Genomic DNA, 16,695 nt, shown 5'->3' on the forward strand with positions numbered 1-16,695 from the left:
GATATTAGGGAAATGAAACAGTAAAACCTAAGAGCGGGTCCCTGCAGCTGGCACCCCTAGGACAAAAGAAAGGTGAGTGCTTTTTGAAAGTCTTAAAGGGACAGGGGCTCCACAGCTGGATGGAATCATCCCAGCACACTTGGTCCAGCAGGCTGGGAATCCTAGGGAACTTCAGGTGCCCTAACCCCCGGGGTGGCAGCACAGCTCTGAAGGCCCTCACAGTGCTAAACAGCCTCCCTTCCATTCCCCCTCCGGTGTAGCCCCGCCACAGCCAGGGAGAAGCCTGAGAGCAGGTGCCCCCACAGAAGCCACCCAGAGCCTCCTCCACAGCCAACTGGGCCAGAATCAGAGGCCCCATCAGTGCGTGGCTGAATGGCACAGAGGAAACTGGGACAGGGCACGAAGGGTCACCGTTCTTGCAGGAGAGCACACCTGGAGTGCCTGCCATGCTCTGCAGGGCTCTGGGCTGTGCCGATGTCTGCCCTACATGCTGTGGCTCAGGAAATAAACCGGAAGCTGCTCCCCATAAGCAGGTAACTGGCACAGGCAGCAGAGAAGGGCAAGGTGACCACCAAGCAGTAAGGCACTTTGTTCTCCCACCTGACACATGGGCCAACTGCCTACAACTACCTCTATAACCATGAAAAGGCAGAAGAATTTGATCCAGTCCAGAATTACCCAGACACCCATGAGAGGGAGCCTGGGGAGATAGATTTAACCAATCTTCCTGAAAAAGAATTCAAAATAAAGGTCATAACCATGCTGATTGACATGCAGAGAAATATGCTAGAGCTAAAAAGATCAAGTTGGGAGGGAGAATACAGAAATAAAACAATCTCTGGAAGGACTTAAGAGCAGACTGATGAGCTGCAAGATGCCATTAATGGAATAGAAACCAGAGAACAGGAACACAGAGAATCTCAGGCAGAGAGAGATAAAAGGATCTCTAGAAATGAAAGAATATTAAGAGAACTGTGTGACCAATCCAAATGGAACAAAATCCACATCATAGGGGTACCAGAAGAAGAAGAGAGAGAAAAAGGGATAGAAAGTGTATTTGAAGAAACAATTGCTGAAAACCTCCCCAAACTGTGGTAGGAAATAGTCTCTCAGACCATGGAAGTCCACAGATCTCCCACCACAAGGGACCCAAGGAGGACAACACCAAGACACATAATAATTAAAATGGCAAAGATCAAGAAAAAGGACATAGTATTAAAGGCAGCCAGAGAGAGAAAAAAGTTCATCCACAATGGAAAACACATCAGGGTATCATCAGACTTCTCAACAGAAATCTTACAGGCCAGAAGAGAATGGCATGTTATATTTAATGCATGAACCAAGAATACTGTATCCAGCACGATTATCATTTAAATATGGAGGAGAGATTAAACAATTCCCAGACAAGCAAAAGTTGAGGGAATTTGCCTCCCACAAACCACTTCTACAGGATATTTTAAGGGGACTGCTCTAGATGGAAGCACTCCTAAGGCTAAATAGATGTCACCAGAGAAAATAAAATGACAGCAAAGAAAGCAGACCAGCCAAATACTAACTAAAGGCAAAAAGTAAAATCAACTACTCACAAAAGCAGTCAAAGGAAACACAAAAAAGTACAGAATAAAACACCTAACATATAAAGAATGGAGGAGGCGGAATAAGAAGGGAGAGAAATAAAGAATCATTAGACTGTGTTTATAAGAGCTTAATAAGTGAGTTAAGTTAGACTGTCAGATAGTAAAGAAGCTACCCCTGAACCTTTGGTAAGCACGAATTGAAAGCCTGCAATGGCAATAAGTATATATCTTTCAATAATCACACTAAATGTAAATGGACTGAATGCACCAATCAAAAGACACAGAGTAATAGAATGGATAAAAAAAGCAGGACCCATCTATATGTTGCTTACAGGAGACTCACCTCAAACCCAATGACATACACAGACTAAAAGTCAAGGGATGGAAAAAGGTACTTAATGCAAACAACAGGGAGAAAAAAGCAGGTATTGCTGTACTAGTATCAGACAAAATAGACTATGAAACAAAGAAAGTAACAGGAAATAAAGAAGGACATTACATAATGATAAAGGGGTCAGTCCAACAAGAGGATATAACCATTATAAATATATATGCACCCAATACAGGAGCACCAACATATGTGAAACAAATGCTAACAGAATTAAAGGGGGAAATAGAATGCAATGCATGCATTTTAGGAGACTTCAACACACCATTCACTCCAAAGGACAGATCCACCAGACAGAAAATAAGTAAGGACACAGAGGCAACAACACACTAGAACAGATGGACCTAATAGACATCTACAGAACTGTACACCCAAAAGCAGCAGGATACACACATTCCTCTCTAGTGCACATGGAACATTTTCCAGAATAGACCACATATTAGGCCACAAAAAGAGCCACAGAAATTCAAAAAGATTGAAATACTACCAACCAACTTCTCAGACCATAAAGGCATAAAACTAGAAATAAATTGTACAAAGAAAACAAAAAGGCTCACAAACACATGGAGGCTTAACAACAAGTTCTTAAATAATTCAGTGGATCAATGAACAAATTAAAACAGAGAACAAGCAATATCTGGAAACCAATGACAACAACAGAACAATGTCCCAACTTCTGTGGGATGCAGCGAAGGCAGTTCTAAGAGGAAAGTATATAGCAATCCAGGCTTATTTAAAGAAGGAAGAACAATCCTAAATGAATAATCTAAAGTCACAATTATTGAAATTGGAAAAAGAGGAACAAATGAGGCCTAAAGTCAGCAGAAGGAGGGACATAATAAAGATCAGAGAAGAAATAAATAAAATTGAGAAGAATAAAACAATAGAAAAAAATCAATGAAACCAAGAGCTGTTTCTTTGAGAAAATAAACAAAATGGACAAGCCCTTAGCCAGACTTATGAAGAGAAAAAGAGAATCTACACACATCAACAGAATCAGAAATGAGAAAGGAAAAATCGCGACAGACCACACAGAAATACAAAGAATAATTAGAGAGTACTATGAAAACCTATATGCTAACAAGCTGGGAAACCGAGGAGAAATGGACAACTTCCTAGAAAAATACAACCTTACAAGAATGACCAAGGAAGAAACAGAAAATCTAAACAGACCAATTACCAGCAATGAAATTGAATCAGTAATCAAAAAATTACTCAAGAGCAAACCCCCCGAGCTAGATGGATTTACCTCGGAATTTTATCAGACATACAGAGAAGACATATTACCCATTCTCTTTAAGTTTTCCCAAAAATAGAAGAGGAGGGAATACTTCCAAACTCATTCTATGAAGCCAGCATCACTCTACTACCAAAACCAGGCAAAGACCCCACCAAAAAAGAAAATTACAGACCAATATTCCTGATGAACAAAGATGCAAAAATACTCAACAAAATATTAGCATACCGAATTCAAAAGTACATCAAGAGGATCATACACCATGACCAGGTGGGCTTCATCTCAGGGATGCAAGGATGGTACATCATTCAAAAATCCATCAACATCATCCACCACATCAAGAAAAAGAGGGAGAAAAACCACATGATCATCTCCACAAATGCTGAAAAAGCACTTGACAAAATTCAACATCCATTCATGATAAAAATTCTCAACAAAATGGGTATAGAGGGCAAGTACCTGAACATAATAAAGGCCATATAGGACAAACCCATAGCAAATGTCATACTTAATAGTGAGAAGCTGAAAGCTTTTCACCTAAGATTGGGAACAAATAGGGATGCCCACTCTCCCTACTTTTATTCAACATAGTACTGGAGGTCCTAGCCCAAGCAATCAGACAAAACAAAGAAATAAAAAGCATCCAGATTGGTAAAGAAGAAGTCAAACTGTCACTATTTGCAGATGACATGATACTGTACATAAAAACCCTAAAGACTCCACTCCAAAACTACTAGAACTAATATCTGAATTCAGTAAAGTTGCAGGATACAAAATTAATACACAGAAATCTATTGCATTCCTATACACTAACGATGAACTAGCAGAAAGAGAAATCTGGAAAACAATTCCATTCACAATGGCATCAAAAATAATAAAATACCTAGGAATAAACATAACCAAGGAAGTGAAAGACCTATACCCTGAAAACTACAAGACACTCTTAAGAGAAATTGAAGAGGACACTAACAAATGGAAACTCATCCCATGCTCTTGGCTAGGAAGAATTAATATTGTTAAAATGGCCATACTGCCTAAAGCAATCTACAGATTCAATGCAATCCCTATCAAAATACCAACAGCATTCTTCAATGAACTGGAACAAATAGTTCAAAAATTCATATGGAACCACCAAAGACCCCAAATAGCCAAAGCAATCCTGAGAATGAAAAAGTGGGGGGGGGGAATCTCGCTCCCCAACTTCAAGCTCTGCTACAAAGCCACAGTAATCAAGACAATTTGGTACTGGCACAAGAACAGACCCACAGACCAGTGGAACAGAATAGAGAGTCCAGATATTAACCCAAACATATGTGGTAAAGGAGCCATGGACATACAATGGGGAAATGACAGCCTCTTCAATAGCTGGTGTTGGCAAAACTGGACAGCTACATGTAAGAGAATGAAACTGAATCATTGTCTAACCCCATGCACAAAAGTAAATTCGAAATGGATCAAAGACCTGAATGTAAGTCATGAAACCATAAAAACTCTTAGAAAAATAAACATAGGCAAAAATCTCTTGGACATAAACATGAGCAACTTCTTCATGAACATATCTCCCCGGGCAAGGGAAACAAAAGCAAAAATGAACAAGTGGGACTATATCAAGCTGAAAAGCTTCTGTACAGCAAAGGACACCACCAATAGAACAAAAAGGCATCCTACAGTATGGGAGGATTTATTTATATATGACAGATCTGATAAAGGGTTGACATCCAAAATATATAAAGAACTCATGTACCTCAACAAACAAAAAGCAAAAAATCCAATTAAAAAATGGGCATAGGAGCTGAACAGTTATCCAAAGAAGAAATTCAGATGGCCAACAGACACATGAAAAGATGCTCCCCATCACTTGTTATCAGAGAAATGCAAATTAAAACCACAATGAGATATCACCTCACACCAGTAAGGATTGCCCCCATCCAAAAGACAAATAACAACAAATGTTGGTGAGGTTGTGAAGAAAGGGGAACCCTCCTACACTGCTGGTGGGAATAATGTAAATTAGTTCAACCATTGTGGAAAGCAGTATGGAGGTTCCTCAAAAAGCTTAGAATAGAAATACCATTTGACCCAGGAATTCCACTTCTAGGAATCTACCCTAAGAATGCAGCAGCCCAGTTTGAAAAAGGCATATGCACCCCTATGTTTATTGTAACACTATTTACAATAGCCAAGAAATGGAAGCAACCTAAGTGTCCATCAGTAGATGAATGGATAAAGAAGATGTGGTATATACACACAATGGAATATTATTCAGCCATAAGAAGAAAACAAATCCTACCATTTGCAACAACATGGATGGAGCTAGAGGGTATTATGCTCAGTGAAATAAGCCAGGTGGAGAAATACAAGTACCAAATGATTTCACTCATATGTGAAGTATAAGAACAAAGAAAAAACTGAAGGAACCAAACAGCAGCAGAATCACAGAACCCAAGAATGGACTAACAGTTACCAAAGGGAAAGGGACTGGGGAGGATGGGTGGGAAGGAAGGGATAATGGGGGTGGAGAAAGAAAGGGGGCATTATGATTAGCATGTATAATATGGGGAGGCACGGGGAGGGCTGTGCAACACAGAGAAGACAAGTAGTGACTCTACAGCATCTTACTACGCTGATGGACAGTGACTGTAATGGGGTTTGTGGGGGGGACTTGGTGATGGGGGGAGTCTAGTCAACATAGTGTTCCTCATGTAATTGTAGATTAATGATACAAAAAAAGTGTTGCAGATGTTATAATTAACATCAATAAAAATATTTCAGTAATAAAGAGTTTTCATGTCTTACAATATAATTTTGTTCCTAATAGTGTTGAAGAAAAAGATGTCACTCCCCCACCCATTTTTATAAGTAGAAAAGAAGTTAAGTTTCCCATTGTAATTCTACAGCAATATTTCACTGTTTTGTGTAAGGGGTTAATACAGTTCCTTATTTGTTTTATTGTACTAAGATACAGTGTCTGAGAATACATGAATAGATAAAAAGAATATTTCAATGGCAATTCTCAAATTCCCATGAATCAGTGGTTCTCAAAGAGGGTTGATCTTGTTTTCCCCTCTCCCAGTAGGCATCTGACAACATCTGGAAACATTTTTAGTTGGCACAACTGCTTGGCATATAGTGGGTAGAGACCAAGGCTACTGCTAAAAATCCCCGGATACACAAGACAGCCCCCCTCACAACAAAGACTCATCTAGCCCAAAATATTAACATTGCTGAGGTAGAGAAACTTCTGCAATGGCGATTTAATGTGAAAGCTATAACTTGTTTAACATTAAAAATCCATAATGTCAGGCATAAGATGGTTATCTTTTCCATTACCTGATCTCTAAATTCAGTTAACATGGAGGCCTTCTTACTGTACATTATAGAATGATCAGTTAGCTGCTACTGAAATTTGCTCAAGTTCATTTTCAATAGAATGTTTACATAAACAAAGCATTCAAATCAGGGTCACTTATAAAGAATTTTTCTCAGGTTTGGATAATAAGTCTCTTTTACTAGTTGTCAAATAGGGTCAGATCTTAATTATCCTTGTAAAAGGAGGCAGAGAGGGAATCATAATTGAAATCCACACTCTACCTAGGTGGAAGATTAGCCAGATTGAAAATAAATGAAATAGAACAGTGATATTTGGAATTTCTGAGTTAGAGTTACTCCCTAAGTCATATTAATTTTAGTTTTTTGCAGCTTCAATTATAGAAATATGAAGAAAAAGACCAAATTAAAACACATTTCTGGAACAAGTTGGGCCCCCTCCCATCCCATTCTACATGCATGTGTACACACACTCTCATACACACACACACACACACACACACACACACATGCACAATACCTTAAAAGTTGTGCATAAACTCAAGGCTGGCATCTGGTGAATGTCATGAAACACATTTATTTTCTTCAATAATCTAAGACAAATTCACAAGTGGGATATTACGTAAGGCAAAGGGCGTGTCAGTTTTACAGACAAAATTTCTCTGTTGGGAACATGAGACACCTTAGGCACATCAGTTTAGCATAGCAGGATGAAGGAAGGCACCAAAAATTCCTATCTGCACAAATATCACTCAGAAACGGGGAAGCCTGACTGTCTTAAGGCCTGTAAATTTCACAGCCACACCTATTACTCCAGGTCATGTGGTGCTGCGGGATGGGTTTGTCCCTGTACCTCATCATGCTGATTTATGCTGGCTATTGAGGCAAATACGGGGAGGGCACAGGTTTGTGCAATAAAAGAGGCGGGGTTGTAGATAGAAAGAGTAATTGTGCTTAAAATGGCTTGAAGAATGACATTTTCTGGGAGAAATTCTGGAATGTCTGATGACTTCTTGTCCTGAGGAGGGATTCTACTGAGTAATTCTGTTTTGTTGTAATTCTCCAGTCAGGACGTAATGAAGGGTAATTTCATTCTAACTTACTTCACCATGTGCTTGTCAAACAGTCCTTTATCTCAATCTTCCATTTCCCATTTCCCAGTGGAAATGGGGCATTATGTGAGAATATAATTAGGGAGGAAGTTGAACCACCATTGAAAAGTTGTGTGTTCCATATAGATAATAAGCAAAGGGCACAGTCTACCAAGAGCTTACTCCGGAGGCTTTTATTAAGACAAGTATTATGGGCTTATAAAAGAATAGTGAATGGTGTGGTCTATGCTGGGAATCACAATACAAATAACTTGTGTGAAAAATACCCTTTTAATAGTTGCTCAGGATCAACAGAAACAGAAGTAATACACCGAACTGCCAGGCTAGCTGCATAGCAATTTGGAACCAATTCATTATGTTTTAAATTAGACCTAGAAACAAACAGTTAAAGCAGCAGCCTCAAAGATGGACTTTTCAGTAACTTCCTTTTCATGCAGGTATCACACTGTTGCAAGGGGTGCCTCCTGGCTGAAAGCACATGGAGCTAGTGGTCTATGAATGGGCTGCGTGTGCACAGAAAATGAGATTGCTGTTTTGATTAGGAGGCACATGCTTATTATGAGCAGTCAAAGTAGAAACAGGAGAAAACCAATCATCAAATCAAGAACGGGAATCCATCTCCTCTGCCCACGGACAGTGAGCGAGGACAGGTGGTTTGGGCAGCTTTAGTCCTCCAGCCACCAGAACCACAGATTAAAAAATATGATTTAATATGGGCATTTTTCTCAATATTATATGAGGTGGGTAGAATAATTATTAGAAAACCTGACTACTGAAAAAATATTGAGATGTAAGCATATCATTCAGGTAGAAGTTGTGTTTCTAGGAAGAGAGAACTTCAATACAAATCCCCGAGCCCATGTTGGCAGTTAGGTTGGGGCCAGTTGGCAGTAATGTGGTGACAAGGCCTAGTCATAGATCAGGATTAGAAATGACTGATCAGTGAGAAATAATGACAAAAAGATGCAGACTTTTCCAGCCACTTGCTGTACCTGTGTATACTCTTCCATCCCTGCACTTACCCTCCTACCCACCTGCCATTTTCCCATCCATCCATCATCCCCCATCCATGCCCCCACCAGTTGTTGGAAGTGCAGGCATGAAAAACAAAAGTCCCTGCCTGGAAGGAGTGCACAGAGTCAACTCTAAAGCGCGCATATGAAAATTTTTTACAGTTATACATTGTGAGTCTGGAAGATTTTTTACTGTTATTTCTCACTGGGGATCAACAGAACCTTTGCCAAAAGGTATACTGGGAAATAAAGTGTGCATCCAAAAGGTCAACCTTTATGTTGGAAATTCTCATAAAGGGCATTGTCTAAGACAGTTCTTGCCAATAGAAATACCATGTGACCCACATATATAATTTTTAACTTTCTAGAAAAGGTATTAAAACAAAGCAAAAAAAATCAGGTCAAGTTAATTTTAATATTTATTTAACTCACTATATCCAAATATTGTCATTTTAACATTTAATCAATATAAAATTATTAATGAGACAGTATGAATTCTTTGATAGATACTCAGTCTTTGGATTCCAGCACTGTGCATTTTGCACTTAGAGCACATCTCAGTTTGGCCACATTTCAAGTGCTTGGTGACTACATGAGGCCCACTGAACAACACAGGTCCAAGAAAACACTAACCCACTATTTACAATTTGGATTTGTAATTATTTTTACAGTAAAGATAATTTAGTCTGTTCGCCTCATCTTCCATATTGGGAAAGGTCTTTCCATGCTAATTGTCTTGGGCAGAGATCTCCCTGAACTGATCTGTTCAAAATGTTTATTTAGTGCCTATCATGTTTTGGGCATTGTGTTGTATGAATCTGAGACATTTCTCTTTGAATGTGTGATAGTCTTGTGGTTATGAGCATTTTGGCTCTGGAGCCAGGTGGCCTGTGTATGACTACACCACTCACTGTGACCTTGGACAGCTGCCTACCTCTTTGTGCCCCAATATCCTCATCTATAAAATGGGCAGAAATACTATCTTCCTCATAAGGTCACCATGAGGTTTAAATGAGTCAATATTTATGAAGCACTTATACAGAACCTCTCACAGGACAAGCATATATAGATATTGATGGAACACATTTTTAAAGTTTTGAAAAATTTTAAATGGATCTTCTTTTTTTCAATATTATAAAGAAATAAACATAAACATATCTTAAGAGAAAGGCTACTTGGAAGAGAACACCTTACAGTTTAGAGTTAGACTAAAACTCAGAAGACCTGGGTGTCTACTGAACATTTAGAAGTCACTTATGCTTCACTTTTCTAATTTAAAAAAGGCATATTTTTGCATACTTAATTATTTTAAAATGTCATAAGAATAAATGAGACGCTACATATAAAACACTGAAGAATTCCTATTAGTAGTGATCATTTCTACAAAGCCCAGAATTCTGGTTATATAACTTGACACAGTTAATGGATGGATATTCCAAGTAGCTATGACGTATGCATTTGTGAAGCTCCATTTGCAAAGAGAGGAATGACTATTCATTCACTGAACAGTATACAGAGGCACTGAAATTTCATTTTAATTTCTGTTGCTGTTATATTTTTCTCCTGACCCTTCTGCTTAGTAGGGCCAGGCCCTCAGGCAGGAGCTCCAGACTCTGACATTGCCAACATCTGCAGCATTATCATTCCCATAATTAACAGTGGCTGGAAACAAATAATTTAATTTGGGGGCCAATGAAAATGAATCAGTGGTGTCAACTTCATTTCTCATCTTTCTAATTTCCTGTAACAGAAGAGAAGATGGGATGTCTGTGCCTGGTGTGGGACCACTTAGGAAAGTGAGAGGTGAGTAATAGGTGGGTGCATGCCTCCTTGCTCCCAAGGGACACTCTTGTCCCTGGAAGGAAAAGCATTCTTTGTAATGAATAAATATTTAAAGTCACAAGGAATATGGCAGCTGGACATACTCATGTTTCTAAGAAAATACACTCATGAGTTGGTGTGGTAAATTAAGAGGCTAGCACATTGAGAGGCAATAAAATCATAACCCTCAGGCTAAAACAAGAGCACCTGCAAATCACCTTTATAGGCAGAAGCAGAAATATAGGGCAGTGCTGCTAATGATGCCTCCACAATGAAATAAGATAGAGTAGCTGGAAACCTGTGGCATCTGCAATAAGATAACATGAAGGCATCTTAACTTCAGATTCGGCATGCACAGTTTGCTTGTTTACAGAGTGGCAACTTCAAAAGGACATCATTACAACTGAAGTCCCAGCTCTGTTATTCCTGGTTCCATCAGTAAACCTTCTTCTGTAAAATGAAGGGCTTGGATTGGGACCCAGAAATTCTCTTTCCCTGCTGAAATTCCCAGGGTACGGAGCTGGTACCCAGGCACCAGTGTGAGAATCTGTCAGTTGTGATGTCTACTCCAATTATGCATTCTGGAACTGGGAAATAACCACAGGGTGTATGCAGGGACTCACTGCACGCATTTTGAGATGACCCTGAGCTAACACTGTTAATCGCATGACTCCCCCAATCCTCTGCTGTGACTGGGGGGCCACAAGGAAGTTCTGGGTCTCCTGGAATCCATGTCAGTTCAGAGCCAGTGCCTAGTAAGCCCCTAAACATCTGATTATTTCCTTTTCCCTCATGCAGTTACCCTGGTAGAAGGCCATAGATCCCTTGGGGAAGGCTGGGAGAAAGATTAACATTACAAATTTTTAGTCATGTACCTAAGGCCCTTCCACAAGAGGTCCCAGTCTCCCCTTCATTCAAGGAGGTCTGGGTCTGTCAATGGGCTCAAGTCTGGGAACTGACTGAAAGCCATGACTCTGTTTTTATGATTCCAGTTACACTTTTGTTCACTTGACCTAGACCTCTTCTGCTTATACAGATCATGTAAGACTTTAGTAAACTTCCTATTTCTCTTCTAGGAACACCATGATCAACTAGCTAATGCCATCAATGTTTTCTGAGTTGAATCTGAATGGAACTGGAGTAAACAGAGACAGCCAAGACTGCCCAGAGACCCAGAGTGTCCCAGAGGACTCCAGGGCAGCCGAGAAAACCCTGGCATTGAGGCAGCATGGCATGTGGTACAAACAGGGAAGGTGCTCAGTGAGCTCAGCCAAGGAAGAAAGACACTGTCCTGCATTTTCTTCAACAACACCATTTCTTAGGTCCCCTCAGTTTCTTGGATCCCACAAAGGTCTGCATGTTTTGCCACCTGGGCCCAAGTGAGAAAGCCTATGTGACTGCCCCCTCAACCCTGCCCCAGCGCAGGGCATCCCCATCTGTTCTGGAGAGCTGAGATGTGCGACTTCACTTTCCTTCCAGGCTGTTTGCCCATAGTTAGTCCTTCCCATTTCCCTCATGGACAAGACTTGAAATTTCAAAGCCAGAAAGAGGCCTCTTTTCCCCTATCTCCCTGCTGTCACCCTAAGGCAATGAGCAAGGACAGCTTAGCTAAACGAATGGGAGGGAGAACAGGGAGAAGAAGACACGCCAAACCAGGAAGGAATGTTTCTAGACATTACCCTACATTTCCATGTGTAATACATTTCCTGTACTTCTAATATATTATCTCACCTGATCCTCGCCCTTCAAGGTAGGAATAAGAAGTACTATTATCTCCCTTGTATGAAAGATGAATCAGGCTGGAGAGCCTGAGTGACTTTCCCCAGGTTCCACAGTGAAGGGCAGGGGTGGTTGACTTGGATCTCGATCTCCCAGTATGGTGCCAACTTCACGAAGGCACAGAATGCTAGCCTCTGGTATCACAATTTATAGAGCCTAGCTGAGTTAACAAAACACAGTCTGTGTTTTGCTATGTAAATTATGGTATCTAAAGGTTAGCAGCCCTAGCTGCTGGCTCAAGAATGATTTGTCTGTTATAGGGAAGAGGAATAATACCATGAATATATTCAAACAGTCTCTGCTTCTGTATTGCCCTTGAATTAGCTTCTGGACAGTCCATTAATTTGGAGTACTTTGCAGCCACCATAATGGCCCTTTTCCCTGAATCAATCAGGTTGACTACATCATGATTCAGACTGGCTGTTAAGATTGCCATAATAATGTGACCACAGAAGGGCACTTTCAGGTCTGTGGATATTGCTGAAATTTCCAGGATGAGACTGCAAATGGAAAGGACTGGGAAGTTCAGAACTTAGGCTATTAGCTTTTCCTCACATGCTAGTGGTATTATGTGGGCAACAGAAAAAATTAGAAGGGCTCCTTGGTCCTTCCTGGTGGCAAGAATATTTTATCCTATGGGCCCTGAGAAGGTTCTTTAAGGAAGAGCCCCAAATGACACCTGCTCTTCCTCAGCATTAGCTCTGCTGCAGCTCCTTGAATCCCTGAGCCAAATTACCTCCCCAAGGCAGCAGTGGAGGTAGCCAACTTCACACAGAGCTCTGAGCACCAAGGGACCCCTCTGTGGAGGAAAACCCTGTTCTTCCAGCATTACAAAGCAAATTATTGATTCTGGTCATTTTTTTCGAAGGAAAATATTTTTTCACTTTCCCAACCTTTCCAACTCTCTTGGTTTACTGGGATGTCTTCACTCTACAAAAAGCTGAAATTTGTGCAACTTAGTCATGTATTTGCAAAGTGCCCACTATGTGCAGAATGTAGTACACACGGGGCGATGAGAAGATAAAAAAGAATATCAGAAAAATCTGCGGATAATCCACCCATCTCAATATGTGCACTAATCTTTGGCAGAAAATAATATAAAAATTAAAGAATATTTTGAATGAATTATAAAAGTGATCCATTAGTCTGTATGGGGAAAACTTTGTACTCTTTAGGTAACCCACTTACACAGTCTTTCTCCCTGATGTCTTATATTTCTATTAATCTTAGCTCTGATTTTAGAGTACTACTGTGTGTCATTAAGAAAGACAGGTTGCAGTTCTCTGACCTTTTTTGGCAAAACTGTTTTGTTTGGTGGGTACCCCTATCATCAACAACCACAACTGACATGCTTCTCAAATTCAAAACCCTGTACTGTCGCCTTCCCTTTTACTTATGTCTCCTTCATAGGTTCAGCTTGTACTGGGTACCTCAGGAAGTATGCATAGTGACAATAAAGTTCTTAAGCTTGAATCAGAAATTTTATATTTTACTATTTTTTTCCCTCCTTATAGGTAAATCTTAGATTCTCCTAATCGAGCTACTGGATTTTCCTAAACTGTGGATTCACTTAGTAGAGTAATAAGTGCTTCAAGCACTTTAAAGGAAATGACAAAACCGTTGCTATATGGTGGTCACCCTTCTCTGTGGCTTTGCTTTCCTGGTTTCTGTTACCTGCTGTCAACTGCAGTCAAGGAGCAGGACCCTCCTGACATACGGTGAGAAGGTCAGTAGTAGCCTAACACAATGTCACAATGCCTATGTCATTTACCTAATTTATCCCATCATGTGGGCATTTTAATCATCTATCATCACAAGAGCAAGGGTGAGTACAGTACAATAAGATACTTGGAGAGAGAGACCTCATTCACATAACTTTTATGACAGTATATTATTATGATTGTTTGATTTTATTACTAGTTATTATTAATCTCTGTCTAATTTATAAGTTCAACTTTATCAGAGGTATGTATGTTTAGGAAAAAAAATAGTATATCTAGGGTTTGGTACTTTCTATGGTTCCAGGAATCCACTAGGGATCTTGGAAAGTATCACCCACAGATAAGGGGGACTCTGGTACTAGGCCATTGCACTTGGCGGATAGCACACTTTTGTTGATTCAACAGAATTCATGAACTTACAAAAGAACCTATACATCTCAAGAAACAAGCCTCCTACCTAATTAAATATGCTGTTAACATAGATCAATAAAACAACATTTACTTGAGATGCTTTCATCCTGGATTTAAGTGCATGCTTGAATGGTTTGAACCTTTAATCAGATCATAATAGGTAGGACCAGAGCTATTTCTTCCTTAAATTTTCAAAAGAAAAACACATTTCTGAATCTGTAACAGAAATTACAACTTTTCTTCAACTTGCAATTGTAATAGAAACAATAGAAAAAATATTCCATTTAAAGCAATACTCATTTCCTATGAATAAAATACTAAAAGAATCAATGACAAGAACATAGACATGTGTTCTCTTCTATTTTGGATTTAAAAGTCAATAATTATATTTCTAAGAACCAGTAGTGTGGCTTCTAAGGCTGATGTGAAGCTGGGGAAGGAGATGTGTTAAGGGATAATTTCTTGGCAATGAGGTCCTTTGGAGTGGGGAGCACATACGACTATTAAAAAGAAACATATTGCTATAAAGTATGGAGAAAACCTTACCCGAATCCAGAAAGTAAGCGGCAAAAGAGGAAAAAGCCATAACCTTGGACAAATGAAGAAAGGAAGGCAAAGAATCCGTTGACCGACATGCATATCAGAAGAGACTGTTTCCTTCCCACTTTGTCTGCCAGGCCTCCCCAGAAGAATGCCCCTGTCATCATCCCGAGGTACACTAAGCTGCCTGCAACACACAGAAAACAAAGAAACACATCAGAGATTGTGAGTAAATGACACAAGTAATTGCAAATGGACAAGGGACAAAATACATTCCAGAACTTTGCAAGAGAAAATTAAAAAAATATATATATATATCCTTCAGGACACACGAATCAGCTTTCAAATTGGAAAGGAAGCTCTGTGGCTATCTTTGGCTGCCTGGCCAACAGCAAGGGCAAAAGACACAACAGTCACCTTCTCTCCAGCCTCCTGGGGGTGGGTACACAGCGGGCAGCATAGGAAGTCTCCACCCGGACCAGTCCTGGAGGCTACTCGCAGTCACGTCACCTTTGGTGTGAAGGCCTTGCCTGGCACCATGACAAGGCCAGTATGGGAGCCTGAGTCCAGGGCTCCCAGGTAAAAATGGATCCCCCAGCCTGTCTCAAGTCTCTGCCTGCAGCAGGTGACCCAGGCCAGGACCAGACTCTTAGGGACCTGCTAGAGGATCCCGCAGCTTCTTTCTCTCTGGTCCCTAATGAAAGCCCAGGCCCTTCCTCAGGAAGGAGGAGAAACTGGAGAAGGTGGTTTAGAGATTACAAGAGTTAATCTTAAAATAGTTTTAAACTCTGCTCATTAGAGAAGACTTTTTCTTGGAGTACGGAGCTTAAGGAGCTAAGGAAAGGGAAATAGCTGCTAGTGGTTTGAAAATTGTTATTTTCATGGATGACTCTGCCTCCCTAAGGGAAACACGGAAAACAGAGAGCCAGATAGATGTCCCTCTTGGCATCACTGAGGCTATACACTTGAATTTTTAAATTCACTTGCTGCTTCTAAATTACCAGGTCCCCCATAAGCCCTGTCCAGAATCTTTCTCAGGATGAAATAATATTAGATATGGCAAATGTTATTTCAGGGTGGTTTCTAAAAGGATGTGCAGTGTCTAGAGGAAATGAAGTTTGTTATATTTGGATGTTGTGTTAAAAAAAGCTGCTACTACATCTTTCATCTATTTCTGCTTTTTCCCTTGCTTCACCAAAACACCATCTGAACAGTCCCTTTTCAAAGGCACATGCAAGATACTCAGCAGCATCTAAGTGACAAGCAAAAAAAAAAAAAAAGGCTGGTTTATTTATTGCCTTAGATTCGTTTGGGAAATACCCCATTTAAACATTCACCCTGAATTCATTTCCTTGACACACTTAATGGATCAATATGAGAATCAGAAGGAGAAGGTGTGGTAGTCTGGTGAACCACACATCAGTGACATGCAGCTGCTCCTCATGGACAGCCAAGGACAGAAAGCTGCAGCAAAAGGGGAAAGGCGGGAGCAATTGTACCATACGACCAAAGAAAAGCTCTTTTTATTTAGACTCGGGTACTACAAAGAGGTGGGCGGTCATTCTTTGTCTGGGAGGGATGGCGTTTTTTTCTCTGCACTGTGGGCTGCCCATACACAGATCATCCTTCTCAATCAAGAGATTACTCGTATCATGAGGCCAGTGCATGTCCAGAAGACAACTTAAAGACTGGATCGGCACAAGGCAAAGGAATTCCAAAAGCAGCCCGATTCCCCCAGAAAAGTGCATATGCAGCATATGCTAGGCTTC

The 16,695-nt window shown here is 40.3% G+C and overlaps 1 protein-coding gene across 1 annotated transcript in view; it reads right to left on the reverse strand.

The window, feature by feature from the left end:
- Positions 1-16,695, reverse strand: part of SV2C (synaptic vesicle glycoprotein 2C) — a 226,014-nt gene that overhangs the window by 101,981 nt on the left and 107,338 nt on the right. Inside the window, exon 3 of the mRNA XM_037000252.2 lies at positions 14,933-15,113. Within this exon, the coding sequence (XP_036856147.1) occupies positions 14,933-15,113 (181 nt within the window). The remainder of the gene's footprint in view (positions 1-14,932; positions 15,114-16,695) is intronic.

This window comes from Manis javanica, chromosome 1 (genome assembly GCF_040802235.1).
Source record: "Manis javanica isolate MJ-LG chromosome 1, MJ_LKY, whole genome shotgun sequence".
Taxonomy (NCBI): Eukaryota; Metazoa; Chordata; class Mammalia; order Pholidota; family Manidae; genus Manis; species Manis javanica.